The 17,513-nt window shown below is 39.9% G+C and overlaps 1 protein-coding gene across 1 annotated transcript in view; it reads right to left on the minus strand.

Annotated features, from left to right (window-relative positions):
- TDRD12 (tudor domain containing 12) overlaps positions 1-17,513 on the minus strand; it is a 56,653-nt gene extending 39,140 nt beyond the window's left edge. Inside the window, exons 1-10 of the mRNA XM_038754116.1 lie at positions 17,219-17,513; positions 16,356-16,514; positions 15,983-16,119; positions 14,741-14,860; positions 12,224-12,279; positions 9,949-10,034; positions 8,928-9,126; positions 4,545-4,657; positions 2,330-2,403; positions 503-583 (exon numbers count right to left, since the gene is read on the minus strand). Of these exons, the coding sequence (XP_038610044.1) occupies positions 503-583; positions 2,330-2,403; positions 4,545-4,657; positions 8,928-9,126; positions 9,949-10,034; positions 12,224-12,279; positions 14,741-14,860; positions 15,983-16,119; positions 16,356-16,514; positions 17,219-17,242 (1,049 nt within the window). The 5' untranslated portion in view covers positions 17,243-17,513. The remainder of the gene's footprint in view (positions 1-502; positions 584-2,329; positions 2,404-4,544; positions 4,658-8,927; positions 9,127-9,948; positions 10,035-12,223; positions 12,280-14,740; positions 14,861-15,982; positions 16,120-16,355; positions 16,515-17,218) is intronic.

Here is a 17,513-nt window from a genome sequence, read left to right on the forward strand (position 1 = left end):
AGGAAAATACTCTCTGTCTGCTCAAAATAAGCCTAGTAAATGATCCTGGTATTAAGGAAGGCAAAATATTTGGACTCGAAGAACCTTATCCAACCATAGTGCTAGTACTAGGGTGGCCAAACTGTGACTTGCATGCCACATGCAGCTCTTCTCCACCTGATGTGTGTCTTACAGTGAAAAACAAGGTAATGTGGGTTTAGTGGATTGTTTTTCACCTTGGTGGCATCTTGCCTGGGATGGAGTTGGGGTGAGCCCAGACCCTCCCCAAGCCCCCTGATGTTTCTTACTTGCCATCACCCCTATCCTACCCCTAACCTAGACACCTGAATGCCTGTTCGCTGCACCAGTTATAAGAACTCTGTTTGGTCTGTGAGTCTCCGATATATTATATTTTTGGTTTGCAGATATTCAGCTCTTTGAGGTTTGGTCACCGCTACACTATACTACTGTTTTCAGTGAATCACTGTGAACCAATACAACATTCAATGAGAAAAATTCTTACTTCACACAGCCATTTCTCTCACCACAGCCTCTCTTCTTAGTCCATTTTGACTGGTTTTCATTTAACTTGGGACTCAATACACTATAATTTAAACATTTTAAAAGTTTCACTAAAAAGTATTGATACAGAAAATGCACAAAAAACCCTGAAAATGCCCTTCTTTTCTAATAAAAGGTCAAGAACTCAGTATGGAAAACATACATTACATTTTTTTTAAATTCAAAGGAACAAAATTGCTTTGAGTTATGCACCTGAAAATTACTTTCCTATACTTCTGAAATAGGCTCCTCAATTAACTCTTCCTGGCAAACAATCCCAATAAGGTCAGGGACATACTCATAAAGTGGTAAGGGCTTTATGGAGGTGATTAATAATATAATAGCACTGGAAATGGAAGTACTTCTCCAATGATAAATTAGGTCCTGCTAGACTGGCAGCTAAAAGTTTTTTTCATACCACATGAGGTCAGCAAAATAGGATCTTTTCTCCAACGCAAAAGTATCATTACCTTGGTATTATGTCAAATTATTTGTAATTTCTAGAATGTATTACACTAACTAGGTCAGTCATAGGGAGCCATTTGGAAGTTGAAGCCAATACAAAATATTTAGCCTATTAGCAAAAGCCAGCCAATTTAGGATTCAAAAATATTATATTTTACAAGCAAGAAAGGAGTGGCTCCTTTCAACAAGAACCTTCAGGACAATCGCAAGACTCTCTAGGAGGTGAAAATGATAATGGTACCAGGGATGCAAATAGGATATAAACAGGAAATATTTCATTACAACAAGGGAATAGTATTTGTGGCAGAAGGGAATGGATCGAAGCTGGCCTTTTCACTGTAAATTTTCACCATCAGAAGCATCATCTCTGAATACAGAGGTCACACAATTTTTAGACACATATTCTCTTTCACCTTTACTCAAAGCTTATCAAGAGAAGTCACTGAAGAAACAAACAAGCCTGGCCTATTCTCAGCAGTGAATTATTCTCAGGTTTTATGCAGCCATGCTGAATGGAGAACCCTCTCATCCTAGGTATGGAAATCTCTTTTCCGAAAAGTCTGGACAAGCTAAAGAGATGTATAAACCATCTTCTTGTGCTAGTTTTTAAATCAGCTACAGAGTTGTACTTGGTTTGAAGATGTGATCAGATGTGATTAGATGAAAGTGGCACGCCATAAGATTTTATAATTTAAAAGGTCAGAAAAGATATCCTTCCTTCACACATTGTATTGTGTGGTGCATGTTAGCCCAAACCTCTTCTGCATTAGTTAGTGGAATGCCTTCTGCATTTTTGGTTTTGTTTTTAAATTATCAGTATTCCTCCTTTCCCTCCCAAAAAACAAAGTGGTTAAACTGTGACATGTTATGTTGCCAACTTGTACTTCCCAAGCGCTTAGTACAGTGCTCTGCACACAGTAAGTGCTCAATAAATACGATTGAATGAATGAATGAATGAACACCATGTGAAATGTAAAAAGAGCAGGAAAAAAAAGATGTGTGTCCCTTTTACAATTTACTAAATTCTAAGCCTTACTCTCAAAAGTAATTTCAGAAACATTTTAGAAACTTTCTACTGTGTATTCAAAAATACATGCCTTTCAAGGCTTTTAAATTGCCCCAAGCCACTCCCTGAATGCTCAATCTTCATACAGCAAGACCATGTAAAATATGTATAACCCAACTTAACAAGCACTCTAAAGAGGTAAAAAAATTCACATTATCAATATCTTCTACAAAATTATTTTGTTTAAGCAATGCTGCTAGACTAAAACACCTACAATTACTCTAGCAATACTGGATTTTACAGAACTTTTAATCATACCTTCCAGTTTGTTCATCTCGATCAGCAAGATTAGTCATGCCTCTCTTTGGAAGGTAGCACCCTGAAGTGATAGTCTGTGGAACAAAATACATTTTTTTCAGATTTCTTTTACATGACCTAATGACACACATCCACTTAAGTGAAGTATGAATGTTCTTAGACAATAACAAATTTTCTTAATAAAATGAAATCTCTTATGTTGCTACAGTGCTAAAGCAAATTTACAAATGCCTTAGAATCACTAAAGTGACCCAGTCAACTTTCAAAAAAAATATTTTGCCAATGGAAGGGTCCAGCCCAAAGGGATAAAGTAATGAATAAAACAGCCCAGCAATTCCTTCATTTTTTTTTTAATAGTATCTGTTAAGCCCTTACTATTAGAGAGGCAGTGTGGCTCGGTGGAAAAAGCCCGGGCTTTGGAGTCAGAGGTCGTGGGTTCGAATCCCCACTCCGGCCACATGCCTGCTGTGTGACCTTGGGCAAGTCACTTCACTTCTTGGAGCCTCAGTTACCTCATCTGGAAAATGGGGATGATGACTGTGAGCCCCACGCGGGACAACCCGATCACCTTGTATCCCCCCAGCGCTTAGAACAGTGCTTTGCACATAGTAAGCGCTTAACAAATGCCATTATGATGATGATGATGATTACATGCCAGGCCCTGTTCTAAGCACTGGGGTAGATGCAAAGTAATCACGCTGGACACAAGTACATGTCCCATATGGGGCTCACAGAGTTAATTCTCATTCTAAAAATGAGGTAACTGAGGCAAAGGGTAGTTAAGTGACTTGCCTAAGGTCACACAGCAGACGAGCGGCAGATGCAGGATTAGAACCCAGGTCTTTCTGACTCCCATGCCTGTGTTCTATCCACAGGGCCACACACTTCTTCTCTAATTCAACGGCAACACTCCACTTCTCTGGTCTATCCCATAAAACAAGTTCTAAAATGGCAATTACTTTCGCAGTCACGAAAAACTCTTATTTCCAAAAAAATTAAATTAGTCTTTCCAGAGACAAAAGAACAAGTGCCAACAACATAAAGGCAAAGAGGGCCATCAGATTTACTGGACTGGCACCTGAGAAAGAGGGAAAGCCGTTAGCTTTGTCCTCACAGTCCTCCGGGTGTAGTTAGTCCACCCTGTTCCAGGGAGCTGGAAAGAGATGGGATGTCCCTGCCTTAGTACAAGCGCTTAGTACAGTGCTCTGCACACAGTAAGCGCTCAATAAATACGATTGATGATTGATGATGCCTTCTAGTGGCAGACTACAGCCCACAGTCCATCATCCTCACTGGGCTCCAGGCCCAGTACAAAGACTCGACTCATCCCTGGTTGTCCAGAGCGTCTAGAAAGTACTTTAAGGGTTAGGTCCCGGAGCAGCTGGAAAGCCCTTAATCCCCCAAAGCCAGGGCTGCATGGCCAGCGTCGCTTCCCAACCCGGAACAGCTGATCACAGCCCCAGCTATTAGATTGTGAGCACCTCTTAAGGGCCAGGGATTGTGTCTATTTCCCACCTGTGCTAAATGAATGTTATTACTACTACTAGCCAGGTGACAATTCATTCGATTGTATCTATTGAGCGCTTGCTGTGTGCAGAGCACTGTACTAAGCGCTTGGGAAGTACAAGCTGGCAACATATAGAGATGGTCCCTAACCAACCACAGGTTCACAGTTTAGAAGGGGGAGGACAATGGTGGGGGCAGACTGGAATTGGAAAACCCCCTCTTCCCTCTCTCTCTCTTCCTCCCCACCACATGCAGATACACTAGTTGGTCCTCCCATTTCCTTCTTGTCCCTCCCCTTCAGTGCTTTGCCCCAAATTTGTCTCCACACCCAAAACGATCAACTGATGATTTGTGGCTTAGCTATTTTTTTTTTCAAGTGGGAGGGAGGTTAAAGTCCGGGGAAGGGAGCAGAAAGCACTGAGAGGGTAAACCTAGAAAGGAGATACTACTGAATTGGCAGAAGGCTAGAGGACCTACTTATACCACTTCTTGAGGCAATGGTGTGCACAACGTATATGCCCTATAACTTTTATTTTTCAACATCTCAGGTTAAAAATCAGCACTTAATCCTATTTACAGTGAACCAATTAGATTTCATCTACAAAACTATTTTGTTACTGTAATAAAAATCAGGGCACTAAAGCACATTTTGAAAGAATTCAATGTCAACCACCGAGAATATTTTAAATCACATTTGAAAAGTACTCACAGAATCATTTATTTCATTGGAAGAAATGTGCTCCTTTCCCTTACACCCATTCTCCGGGACTTGTTTAGGTGAGAAATCTCCAATTGGAAGTTTTTGGGCCTGAGAGGCAATACCTACAAATTAAAAACTAAACTGTGATACAGGGACTACCTCAAAACAGTGGACCAAAAAATAAAGGAGAGAAAGGGAGAGAAAAGGCAGCTTAGGATGCAGCAATTTTGTGAAGAAGTAGAAACTTCAAACATACTACAAATGTTAATGCAGCAGAGAAAATAAAAAGGATGAGGATGGGCTCCTTTCCTATGCCACACTAACTCAAGTCTTTTTTTGCCCCCTTTCTTGTGATTGCATAAAGCATATGCAATAGCACCTAGGATGCAACTATATTCACTGAAATAAATATTCCGGTCTGGAACAACTCACTCCAACGAGACTCAGGTCTGTTAGCTGTCCTACATCTAATTTTTCCATTAACCGAATTAACTGACTGATTGATTCATTTGCTCAATTTCAAAAACTGCAGCAGGGATTGGCAACCTTTTTGTGCAAAAGGGCAAAACAAAATTAGAATTGAACAGCTGGTGCATAAAGAAGCTAATTATACCATTTCAACACACATTAATACAGCATATTTCACTGTGACTCCAGAGTCCAGGGCTTTAGGCCATCTGCCACTGCTTTTAGGTATGATGGGGTGCATGGTAGCAGCCTCACACATTGCGGAGTATTTAGAGGGGTGCCCCCGATTAACCTGAGTCCCAACGGGAAAGTTTTAAGTGCCCTGCACACTGCAAGCCCTCAATAAATAACACTGACTGACCGATATCTCACGTCCCACTCCTTGGCTCGAAAGCCATATCTGATTCCTAAAAGAGCCAGATACAACACCAGAACTCTGCTGTCGACAATGCTGAGTCCATTAGTTGATCTTACCTCTAAAATAATCTTACTTTATTCCGCTGTTTAAGAAATAAATTCTAGCAAATTAATGCCGATCATATTTCAAAGGAATTGGTCCCAAGAGACCTATAATACCAATGCATTTTCTAAGGTGGGAAGCAAGAATCATCAAGCTCAATCAACGGTATTTATTGAGCGCTTACTACGTGCAGAGCACTGTACCTTATAAGCACTCCGGGAGAGTACAATACAACAGAGTTAGCAGACATTCCCTGACCACAATGAGTCAACCTGAATGAATCTGACAGATATCGGGAAATTCAAGGTTGCAAATACAAGAATCATATTTCAAACCTTAAAATAAGTCAAATAAGTCAAATGAAACTTATAATAACAGTTCAACCATTCTACAGTTCAACCATAACAATAGTTCTAGTATTGTTAGAAAAGAATTAACTTGGGAAGACTGAGGAAAGAATAACTAGAGAGAAAAACATTTAATAGTTTTCCTACTTAATCTTCCCCTTCCATTTTAATTTCATGATTTTAAAATTCCTTCTCCAAGATTAAATCTGAATGTTTAAATACTAAGATGGACATTTACTGTACACACACACACACTTCAACATAAATAGTTGATTCTTAATGCCCTCAATTCTAAAGGACCTTCGAAAGGTTTGTTTCCATTTGCCCAAAGCCCTCAAATTAATCAGTCAGTGCTATTTGTTAAGCACTTACTCTGTGCAAAGTACTATATTTACTGCTTGGGAAAGGCCAATAAAGTAATCCGTGGTCTAAAGGATCTTAGAGTCTAGCAGGAGAGTGACACAAAGTAAATTACAGATACGAGAAATAACTGTGTATAAGGTGTGCAATTGGGAGGAAAGATAGGGTGGGGTTATGAGACCTCACTCAAGGAAAGCTCCCAGGAGATGTCATTTTAGTATGGCTTCAAATACGGGGCTTCAAAGCATGAAGGCAGGAGGGAGAAATCCTGAACAAAGATTGGACAGAGAGGCAAGAGTGAGATAACTGGTAGTGGAAAGTAAGTAGGCTGATATTAGAAGAGCGAGGTGTGTGGCTGAGTTGTAGTGGCAGAGAAATAAGGATCGGGAGGTGGTGAGAGAGCTGACTGAATGCCTTAGAGCCAATGGGGAAGTTGCTTCTACTTCCTGCAGCGAAGGAAGGGCAATCATAGGAGGTTTTTGAAGAGTATGAAAATGTTACACAGAATGATTTTTTTTAGAAAAATGATCTAGGCAAGCAGACTGGAGAGGGGGGAAGCTGGACGTCAGCAAGGAGGCTGACACGGTAGTCAAGGAGGGTTATAACAAGGGCTTGGATCAGTGCGAGAGCAGTTTGGATGGCAAGGGTGGATTTCTGCGATGTTGAGAAGAAGCGTGGCCTCGTGGAATGAGCACAGGCCTGGAAGACAGAAGACCTGGCTTCTAAGCCCGGCTCTGCCAATTGCTAGCCATGTGGCCCTGGGCAAGTCACTTCTTAGTGCCTCTGTTTCCTCAACTGTAAAATGAGGATTAAATACATGTCGACTCGACAGTATAAGACAAAGCAAATTCCCTCCTACATAGACTGTGAACCCCAAGTAGGGACAGGGATTGTGTCCGACCTGATTAACCTGTATCTACCCCAGGGCTTAGAACAGTGTTTAACACATAATAAGTGCGTAACAAATACAATACTACTACTACTTCTTCTAATATTAATAATAAAAGAACCAACAGGATTTGATGACATTAAATATGTGGACTGAATAAAAGATTAAGTCCAGGAAAATGCCTAGGTTATGGACTTGTGAGAAATGGAAGATGGTGGGTGTTGCCTACAGTGATGGGAAAGTTCTGAGGAGGAGGGCATTTGGGTGGGAAGATGAGGAGTTCTGTTTTGGACATGTTACACTGGAGGCGTTAGCAGGACATCCAAGAAGAGACATATCCTAAAGGGAGGAGGACATGTGGTAGAGAAAAGGAAGAGAGAAGTCATGGCTGGAAAGGTACATTTGGGAGTCACCTGTGTAATGATAGTAGGTGAAGCCATGGGAGCCATGGGTTCTCCAAAGGAGTAGGTGTAAATGGAGAATAGTGGGGGACTCAAAATTGAGCCTGAAGGGACTTCTACAGTTAGGGAGTGGGAGGCAGAGGAGCCAGCAAAAGAGATCAAGAAGGAGCAACCAGAGAAGTAGGAGGATAGGTAGGAAGGGACAGTATCAGTGAAACCCAGGTTATATAATCTTTTCAGAAGGGAGTGGTTCAATCTCTAAGGGAGATGAGAGGTCTGGGTGGATTAGAATGGAGTAGAGTCCACTGGATTTGGCAAGGAGGTTACTGGTTATTATAGTCTGGTTTCCCTCCTCCCCCGCTCCATTGAAACTGCTAAAGAGGGAAAGCGTTGGAGGAGGAGGAGAGAGGGCAACAGGTGTCAACACCTCATTCGGGATGTCTGGAAAGGAATGGCAGGAGGGAGGTGGGGGCGCAAGCTGGATGGTGCAGTCCTCTAGACAGCTACGTTAATGTCAAAGAAAAAGCTCAACAAAATCCAGAAAAAATAGAAATTATTCCTGCTGAGGGGAGTGGCAGAAAAGAGGAAAGTTGAAACTTCTGCTAAAATTTAATGAAAGATGCCAAATCTCTGTCCTCCATACCTTAAATTAACTCCTAAAATCCTACCATCTCCAATAAGCCTTCATTGACTTAATGGACTTTAATTCAGCACCCAAATCTTACCAACCTTCAGCTGCCTCTAGTTCTTATGCATTTATAGACAAGTTAAACATTTATTTTGATTCCTTTGCTTCAAGTCTGTCTTCCCCAGGTAAGCCTCTTGTGTAGGGAACGGGTCTGGTGAATCTGTTGTACTTCCCTTAGGACAGCACACTGCACTCAGAAGGCACTCAAATCCTGGTAGCATTACTACTGGGGACCATGCCTTACTCCCTATCTGTGTTTTCTCTCCCACCACAGTGCTCAGGACACAGTGAGCACTAATGAATACTAATGCTACTAAACTGCATATGCAAGGGCTCACATATGGCCACGTTAGAAACAAAACACCCATACGCAGATAAGCAGTCAGAGAAAAGTAGAAAAACAAAGGCATCAAACACAGAGGCACTAATAAGTAGTATCTATTTCAAGTATACTAAAATCCTGGACAATTTTTAAAATTATGAAAATCAGACTGTGACCAGTTAACCACTAATTCTAACCTCTAATGACTCATTCAACTCCATTTCACATAGCACGGTGCTCTCCAAGAACATGATTAAACATTAAATATGCTTTGACATTGTTAAAACAAAGTATAGCATTGTTTAAAAAGCTGCCACTGGCTCGCCAAAGTAAACAGAGGAACGACCTTCATGATAAAGAACTAAACCTGCTGTAGAAAGTGATTTAGCGAAACACAATTTACACCAGTACAATATGTAATTTTGCTTAAGAGGTACAAAAGATTATTTCAACTCACTGGCTCCAAGACACTCAGGTATTTTTCCTTGAAACAACGCTGGCCAAAGAGCAAGTGCAGGATTAATTTCATCTGGCAGGGGCGTAGAATTTATTTTGGTGGTGCACTTCACTATGTTCTCAGGAGTACCAAGTGCACTTTCTTTGGGTGTATCATAGCAGGCAAAATTCTTTGCAACCAGTTCATCATTAACACAAATCTACAAAATGAAGTACGTTTCATAAACACTGAAATAAGGGTAGCCGGCTAACAAGTTTACAAAATATTTGACTAGGTTTAACCTAAATGTTCGAACTATTCACAATACATTGTAACCAAGTTAAAAGTACAGACAAAATAACTTCATTAGGACAAAGAGGGAGAGTGTCAAACTTATAGTGAGAGAAAGGGGTTGAAGAAGAGAGATAGATAAAACCAGAAAGTTAAGCATAAAACACCCAGTTAAGGTGAAATGGGTAAGAGGAATAAGTAAAAAAATTAATCAAATCTATATTTAAAGAACCACTTTAAAAAAAGTGAACTTATATATAGTTATTACATTTTATGATTAAGTCAAGCCAGACTATTGAAGGAGCAAAGAAACCATAGCTATAAAAATGGATGAAGGTATGGATAATGATGACGATGATAAATCCCCCGAGGAAAATAATAAAAGGCTTGGTCCAGTCACCAAGATTTAGGGACCAAAAACCTGGGTGACGGAATTAATTATTTTGCTAGTGGTTTCCGCAGGGCCACTCGCTCTCTCTTGTCTGATTTGGGTGGGGTTTAAGTTATTAAAACTTGGATAGGCAAATTAATGCAACCAAAAAAGTAACCAGATAATGTTTACTGCACATCTATTCTGCAAAGTCAGTCAAGAGTATATACTGAGTAAGACTGTTGAGAGCACTGAAATAGCATGATGGGAAACCAGCAGAAAATAACAAATCTCTCAGACGATACAATCTAGTTATAAAACTCTAAAGTCAAAAGGACATGAAACTACAAAACGGCAGCATGCTCCATTTAACTATCTTACCTTTTCATTCTTTACGGTTACATAAAGGTAAACGTCAAAAAAGTCTTCTTGCTCAGCACATAATTTAGCCTCAATCTGAGTAGTTGCTATGAGATAACAGAAATACAAACAATTGACACTGACAAAAATAAAGCTAACCTTCCAACTCAGTTTTAAAGTCCATCCCTCCCTTAATTTCAATCAGGTTTTCTGAGAGTCATTTCAGGTTTGTCTACATGACAGCATACAGACACCACCTTCCATTCATTCATTCGTTCAATCATATTTATTGAGTGTTTACTGTGTGCAGAGCACTGTACTAAGCGCTTGGGAAGTACAAGTCGGCAACATATGGAGACAGCCCCTACCCAACAATGGGCTCATAGTCTAGAAAAGCGAGACAAATAACAAAACAAAACATGTTTCACTCATAATTAGGCTCCAAATGCCACATCCTCTCTCACCACAACACAGAACAGGGTGAGAGGATTTGGGGAATTAATAATCAAAGAAATGGATTCAAAGAAAACAAAATTTGCGGCTAGACTTTAACTATCCTATTCAAAACAATTCACTAATCCACGCCTATTATACCCTCATAAATTTTAACTCCTGTCCCCAAATTATTCAATTGCCTTAGGCAAGTTACTTCATTTCTCTGCCTCAGTTACCTCATATGCAAAATGGGGATTGAGACTATGAGCCCCATGTGAGACAGGGACTGTTTCCAACCCAATTTGCTTGTATCCATCCCAGTGCTTAGTACAGGGCCTGGCACATGGTAAGTGCTTAACAAATACTTATTGCTTGTTATAATGAGTATTATTAATAATTATAATAATAATTATTATTTAACCTTAAAACATCAATAAAAATCCACACTTTTCTTTCTGTCCAAATTGCTCCTTTGCTGATTAATCGACCAATGGTATTTATTGAGCCTTTCTTGTGTACAGTGCATGGTACTAAGCGCTTGGGAGAATACAACAAGCTTACAGCCTAAGGGGGAACAGACATTAATATACATAAATGACTCAAGCATTTATTCTATCCCACCTTGACTATTGCCATCAGCCTCTTCGCTGACTTCTCTGCCTCCCGTCTCTCCACTACCCCTATCCTAACTTCACTCTGTTGCCCGGATCATTTTTCTAAGTAGCAGTTCAGTTCATGTCTTTCCATTCCTCAAAATCCTCTAATCATTACCCATCCACCCCTACATCAATCAGAGGGCTGTGCGCTCGGTGTGGGCAGGGATTGTCATTTAGTGCCATATTGTACTATCCCAAGCGCTTAGTGCTGCGATCTGCACACAGTAAGTGCTTTATAATTATGACTGAATGAATGAAACTCCTTACCACTGGTTTTAAAGCATTCAATCAGCTCACTCCCATCTTACTTCACTGATTTCACACGAAAAGCCAGCCCGCATGTTTCACTCCTCCGACACCAACCTACTAACTGTATCTTTATCTCAACTATTTCGCCGCCGGTCCCTTGTCCACGTCCTCCCTCTGGCCTGAAACTTTCTCCCCCTTCATAAACAACAGACCACCACTCCCTCTATTTTCAAAGCCTTATTAAAATCACATCTCCTCCAAAAGCCCTCATTTCCCTTCCTCCCAATCACTTCTGTGTCCCCTTTGCACTTGGATATGTACTTTCTAAGCACTAGATATTCACCCCATCCCCAGCCCCACACCACTTATGTACATTATCTAAAATTTCATTTAATACCTGCCTCCCCCTCTAGACTGTAGGTTTGTGGTGAACAGGGAATGTTCTTACCACCTCTGCTGTACTGTACTCTTCCAAGTGCTTAGTACAGGGTTCTGCGCACAGTAAACACTCAAACACCACTGATTTGAATGATTGCACTCAAAATGAAAAACTGGCATCCCTGTACTCCATCATTTAATTCTACACAAAGAATTCTAAAATATTGTAGAAACACAATACTAGTTACATCCTTTACTTGGAAAGACTGTTTTAATCACTGGTAATCTTTAATATTTTTATTCCTTGCACTTATTTTTGCCTCCCCCATCTGAGTCTCAGCTCCTTGCAGGCAAGGAATGTGTAACTTCTTTATTATGTACTTTGCCAATGCCTAGTTCAGTATATAGCATCAATCGGGTGCTCAATAAATGTTATTATATCATCTCTGCTAAATTTCTTAGCCAACAAGCTATCCAATTATTTTATATTGCCTTATTCTGCTCATACTCAAAAATACACATCATCACTCTAAAATACATAACTATAACTACTCATGCTGTTTATGTGCTAGTTTTACCTTTTAGAATTTTATTAAAGTACAGAATAGCAGCACTGTCCCATCTCTTGGCTGGCCTGGAAAGACAAGGACACCGTTACTGGATTGAATGATGTTGGTTTGTAAAAGACCTTGATATATACGTTCAGGTAGTAGGATGTGTCTTCTGTGACATAGGTACAGGTCCCACAGCCATATGCAATGTTGGACATCACAACCGGTTTAGTAAAGACACTCAACTTGATATAGCAGACGGTGCCCCACTGTCACTACATTCTGTAGCACAGTCTTCCAAAAGCCATGCTAATATTTAACATACAGGCGGCTATCTTCTTTCTTCATGCGTGAGTCATTGGGTAGTTCGCTGCCTTTTAGTGTGATTATTTTAACTTTTGTGACGTTCCTGATGAAATAATAATAATAGTAATACCTGTGGTATTTGTTAAGTACTTACTACGTGCCAGGCACAGTATTAAGCACTGGATTAGATACAAGGTAATCGGGCTGGACACAGACAGTCCCTGTCCCACACAGGGCTCACCGTCTTAATTCCTATTTTACAGATGAGGTAACTGAGGCACAGAGAAGTTAAGTCACTTGTTCAAGGTCACACAGCAGACAAGTGGTGGACCTGGGATGAGAACCCAGGTCCTTCTGATTCCCAGGCCCGTGCTCTAGCCACCAGACCACTCACACTGTTTCTATGAAAATATGAATATGAAAATATTTGGTTGCAAGGTTCCATAGGTATGGACTAGCTCATGACTTCTGTTTTCTTCAATTTACTATCAAGAATAACATGCCATACTACATCTGCAGAATTCATACTCATTTGCTCATCTTCTTGTGCATATTCTTCTCAAACAATCACCAGCTCACAGCAGTTCCTTGCTCACCAGTTCACTGACTTTTGATAAAGCTCGCAAGCCTTTGGAACCAGAAGAGTTTCCCAGTAAATCAGAGGTATATTCTAAACCAGTTTGCAAATCTCTTGTTGCATCCAAAAGTGTAGCAGCAAAGAGCTGAACAGGACCTGCTTACCAAACAGCACTGCTTCACAGCAATAATAAAGGGAAACGGGTTAGACGTAATTCCTTCAACTCCTAACTCAACTAAATATCCTATCACAGAGTAGCCAAACAATCAAGGTGAATTTTTCACTGCAGCCAAATTTGCCTGGCAACTTCTAGAGTCCTGACTTTTAGTGTGAAATGCTTTTGTAAGATCAACAAAAATGACAAATATCTCGGCATTTTCCCTGTGTTTGTCACACTATAAGGATCATGAGAAGCACAGTGGCTTAATGGATGGAGCATGGGCTTGAGAGTCAGAAGGACCTGGGTTCTAATCACGGCTCCAACACGTCTGCTGTGAGACCCTAGGCAAGTCACTTCACTTCTCTGGGCCTCAGTTACCTCATCTGTAAAATGGGAATTAAGAGTGTGAGTCCCACGTGGGACAGGGACTGTGCCCAATCTGATTAACGTGTATCTATCCCAGCGCTCAGAATAGTGTTTGGCACATAGTAAGCACTTAACAAGTACCATAATTATTATTATGCATATTATTATTATTATGTCTGCTTTGCTGTGATTTGGTCCCAAGCTACATTGCAATTCTGGTGGCACACAGTTGACCCGTGAGCTAGACTGTGAGCTCCTTATGGGCAGGGGATGTGTATACCAACTCTGCGGTATTTACTGCACTCTCCCAAGCACTTAATACAGTGCTCTCACACAGTAAGTACTCCACATACCATTGATTGATTAGTTCTTCAGTAATCTCATCAGGAGATACACAGTCTATAAATAACCAGCTCCCCGACTCCACACTCATAGGTTTCAAAAGAGCAGGAAATGAGACAAGAAATACAGTAACAAGGTGCCCTGAGACTGCTAATCTTGTTCTGAGAATCCACAACCCAAAAAAGGAAACCCTGAAGATTTTGTTTGATAGTCTTTGACAATGGTGAAAAACTATTTCCCTTTAGAAATACACTGCTAGATTTAATACTGAAATGGTATGTAGAGGTGGGGTTAAGGAGCAGCAGAACAAAGATATTCTAAGAGGAAAGCGGAAGAAGGTAAAAGCCGAGATGGCTAAAGAGCTCTTGGTATATGTACTTTTGTCATTAATTTGATTAACAAGAATTGCTAAGCCTTTCCACGCAATGTTTAATGTTTCTTATACACTAGGATTTTTATTTTGAAGGAATGTTAAGGAATGGAGATGCCTGTCAATGTGAGGTGAAAGATGGCACAGGTGGATGTTTAGTAAAGGTTAATAGTTAACTGGGAAGTGTATGCCTAGTCTAGAAAAAGATATATGCAAGAATTTTGTTTTAAAAAACCAGGCTTCCTCCTGAGATCACCAAAAAGCGGCTTAGAGTTCTGTGCTAAACGTTATGAAACAATTTTAAACATTCGCTCATAGTTCCCTTAGCCAGGTTCAAACATGGAAAGTAACAGTTCCAGTACTGCTTTGGGGAAGGAAAAAAGAAAAAGCTCTAAAAAAACCCTCTATTATAACAATACTTACACTATTTCAGCATTGTCCTTACAGATATTAATATGCAATGTAACTGGTTTTGTACAGTAGAGCCTGAATTTTTTCGCTCTGTACGGAAGCCGCATGAAAGTCTCTAGAAGCACCCGAATGCTTAAAAATGGGAAAAGAAAAATGAGTTATAAAAAAATGTGACACATACCTGGATGAAATAGCACATTTCAGAAAGTACAATTCAGGATATTAAATTATTCTCAAACAAAAACAAGAAACCAGTTTATTTAGCTGCCATCTCAGTTCAGTTAATTCACTTAAATATTAAATATTTTTGATAGTAGAAAGTGTTAAAATGAAAAGCCCACTTTCCATACAAGTTACAAAAACATAGGCACATCAATAAATCTGTAAATTCAGAATACAAGTTATAAGGCATGACTGTTGCTTGAGCAACTGAAATGTTCTTAAAATAGTTCAGAAACAGTATTTTTATATCAAGTCTCATTTAAAATGTTGCTAAAACACAAACAACTTGACCATCTCATTATACATAAATATCTGAAGGGAGCAAGTAAATCTTGGAAGTCAACATTTTTCCTCCATCGACATGTAACTTAGAATTTTAAGAACAGCTACACTTTTCAACTACTGTATTCCTTTAACATTTACGGCAGAATGATTATATCTGTATGAAATGTGTTTTAAATCTTGGTATCTGAGTTTACGCAATCAATGATATTTATTGAGTGCTATCTGCAGAGCACTGTGCTAAGCTCTTGGGAGAGTACAATACAACAAAATTAGCAAATGTTCCCTAGCCACAACAAGCTTACAGTCGGGGGGGGGGGGGGGGGGGGGGGGGGGATGGACGGACGGACATTAATAGAAATATATAATTTAAAGATGTGTACATAAGTGCTGTGGGGTTAGGGCAAATATCTAATGTCCAAAGATCACAGATACTAACTAAAGGGTATACTAACACCTCACTGTGCTCCCAAATCACTCATTTTACTACTTAAAATTCTTTCCTCTGATTCTTTTTTCAATGGAAATTCTTCTGAATATTTTATATACTTGAAGACAGCTATTTAAATCTCTACTCAATGTTCTCTAGATTAAATTAGATAAATAGTGTTCTTGCACAGAGTAAAAACTCAATGAATGACAGTGTTTGAATAATCCCAGGACACTTTTCCTCATAGTTCCTTCCTACCAAGTTTTTTCTTTATAAATGTTTCACCTCTCAAAAAAAGGTAATCATAAGGTTGTACCTACTTTTTTGTTTTTACAGGAATACATTTGGCAAAATCCACAAGGAAACATTCTGCCAAGTAGTGGTCCGCAGAGGGCATGATTGATTTAACAACTGCCCTACACCAACTCTTCAGCTCCACACAATAAACCACACAAACCTAAACAAAAGTCAGGGGAGTGTCTGTAAAATGTCACAAATAACTTCAGAAAAACAAACAAACCAACCTTGAACTTTGTCTATTTTATAAGAGAAAACTGCATTTACAAATTCATCACTAACAGTGAATATTTCAGAGTACTCTTTATAGATACAGTAGCATTTTCAATTATCCTTTAACAGCCCAACTAAGACGGGTGCATTGTAAAATACTCCCTCAGAACATTTTATTTTTACCTGTCCTTCTTCCAACAGTAATGGCTTTAGTTCTTCACCTTTACATGCATGATTATAGAAGTCATTCATCTCAATACTCAACTTCTGATATTCTATTTCTTGGTTTAAAAAAGGTCCAGGTCCTTTTTTCATGACCCAGAAACAGCCTGGATCTTCAATCTAAATAATTAATAATGATCACAGAAATAAGTGGCCACATCTGAGCAGACAGGCATTTTCAGAGAAATTTCAAACCAATCAACTCTATTGAGTGCTTACTGTGTGCTAAGCACTGCACTGTTTGGGAGAGTACAATATACCACAACTGCCAGACATTCATTCAATCGTATTTATTGAGCGCTCACTATGTGCAGAGCACTGTGTTCCCAGCCCACAACGAGCTTACAAATTTCTGTCTCGCACTGAATTTTCATCAACAAAAAGTACCTCTTAAGAAAGCCTGGAAATTAACCATTTGCTAAATGGCAAAATGATGGAAAACAAAGTATGGAAGAGAGTGGACACGTCAGGATATGCTTAATCGTAAAATTGAGCACAGCAGCGTGGTTCAGTGGAAAGAGCCCGGGCTTTGGAGTCAGAGGTCATGGGTTCAAATCCCAGCTATACCAATTGTCAGCTATGTGACTGGGCGAGTCACTTAACTTCCCTGTGTCTCAGTTACCTCAACTGTAAAATGGGGATTAAAACTGTGAGCCCCCCCCGTGAGACAACCTGATCACCCTGTAACCTCCCCAGCGCTTAGAACAGTGTGTGGCACATAGTAAGCGCTTAACAAATGCCATCATCATTATTATTATTATTAAATACAAAATTTCATGCGACAGAAATGCTATTTGGGTGAAAATGGTTTCGCAAACTTCTACCTTAAGTATGACGACTTCCATCATTTTTAAGAACCAACTGCTTCCTCAAGTGGCCTAAAAAACAGAACCAAATTACTAACGACAGGCAACTTTTTCTCCAATGACGTCTGAGAGGCCAAAATATTTGTTCTCTCCGAAAACATCCAACCACTTTCCCCACCACCCTTCAAGAACATTCTTTACGGTTTTTGGGGGGAAATGCAAATATTTTCAGGGCCTTAGCTAACATCCGCCAGGGGCGAGTCCAAACTCCCAATTAACAACAAAAAAGGAGGTCTTTCCCCCTGGCCTGAGA

This window comes from Tachyglossus aculeatus, chromosome 11, assembly GCF_015852505.1.
Source record: "Tachyglossus aculeatus isolate mTacAcu1 chromosome 11, mTacAcu1.pri, whole genome shotgun sequence".
In the NCBI taxonomy this organism is placed as follows: domain Eukaryota; kingdom Metazoa; phylum Chordata; class Mammalia; order Monotremata; family Tachyglossidae; genus Tachyglossus; species Tachyglossus aculeatus.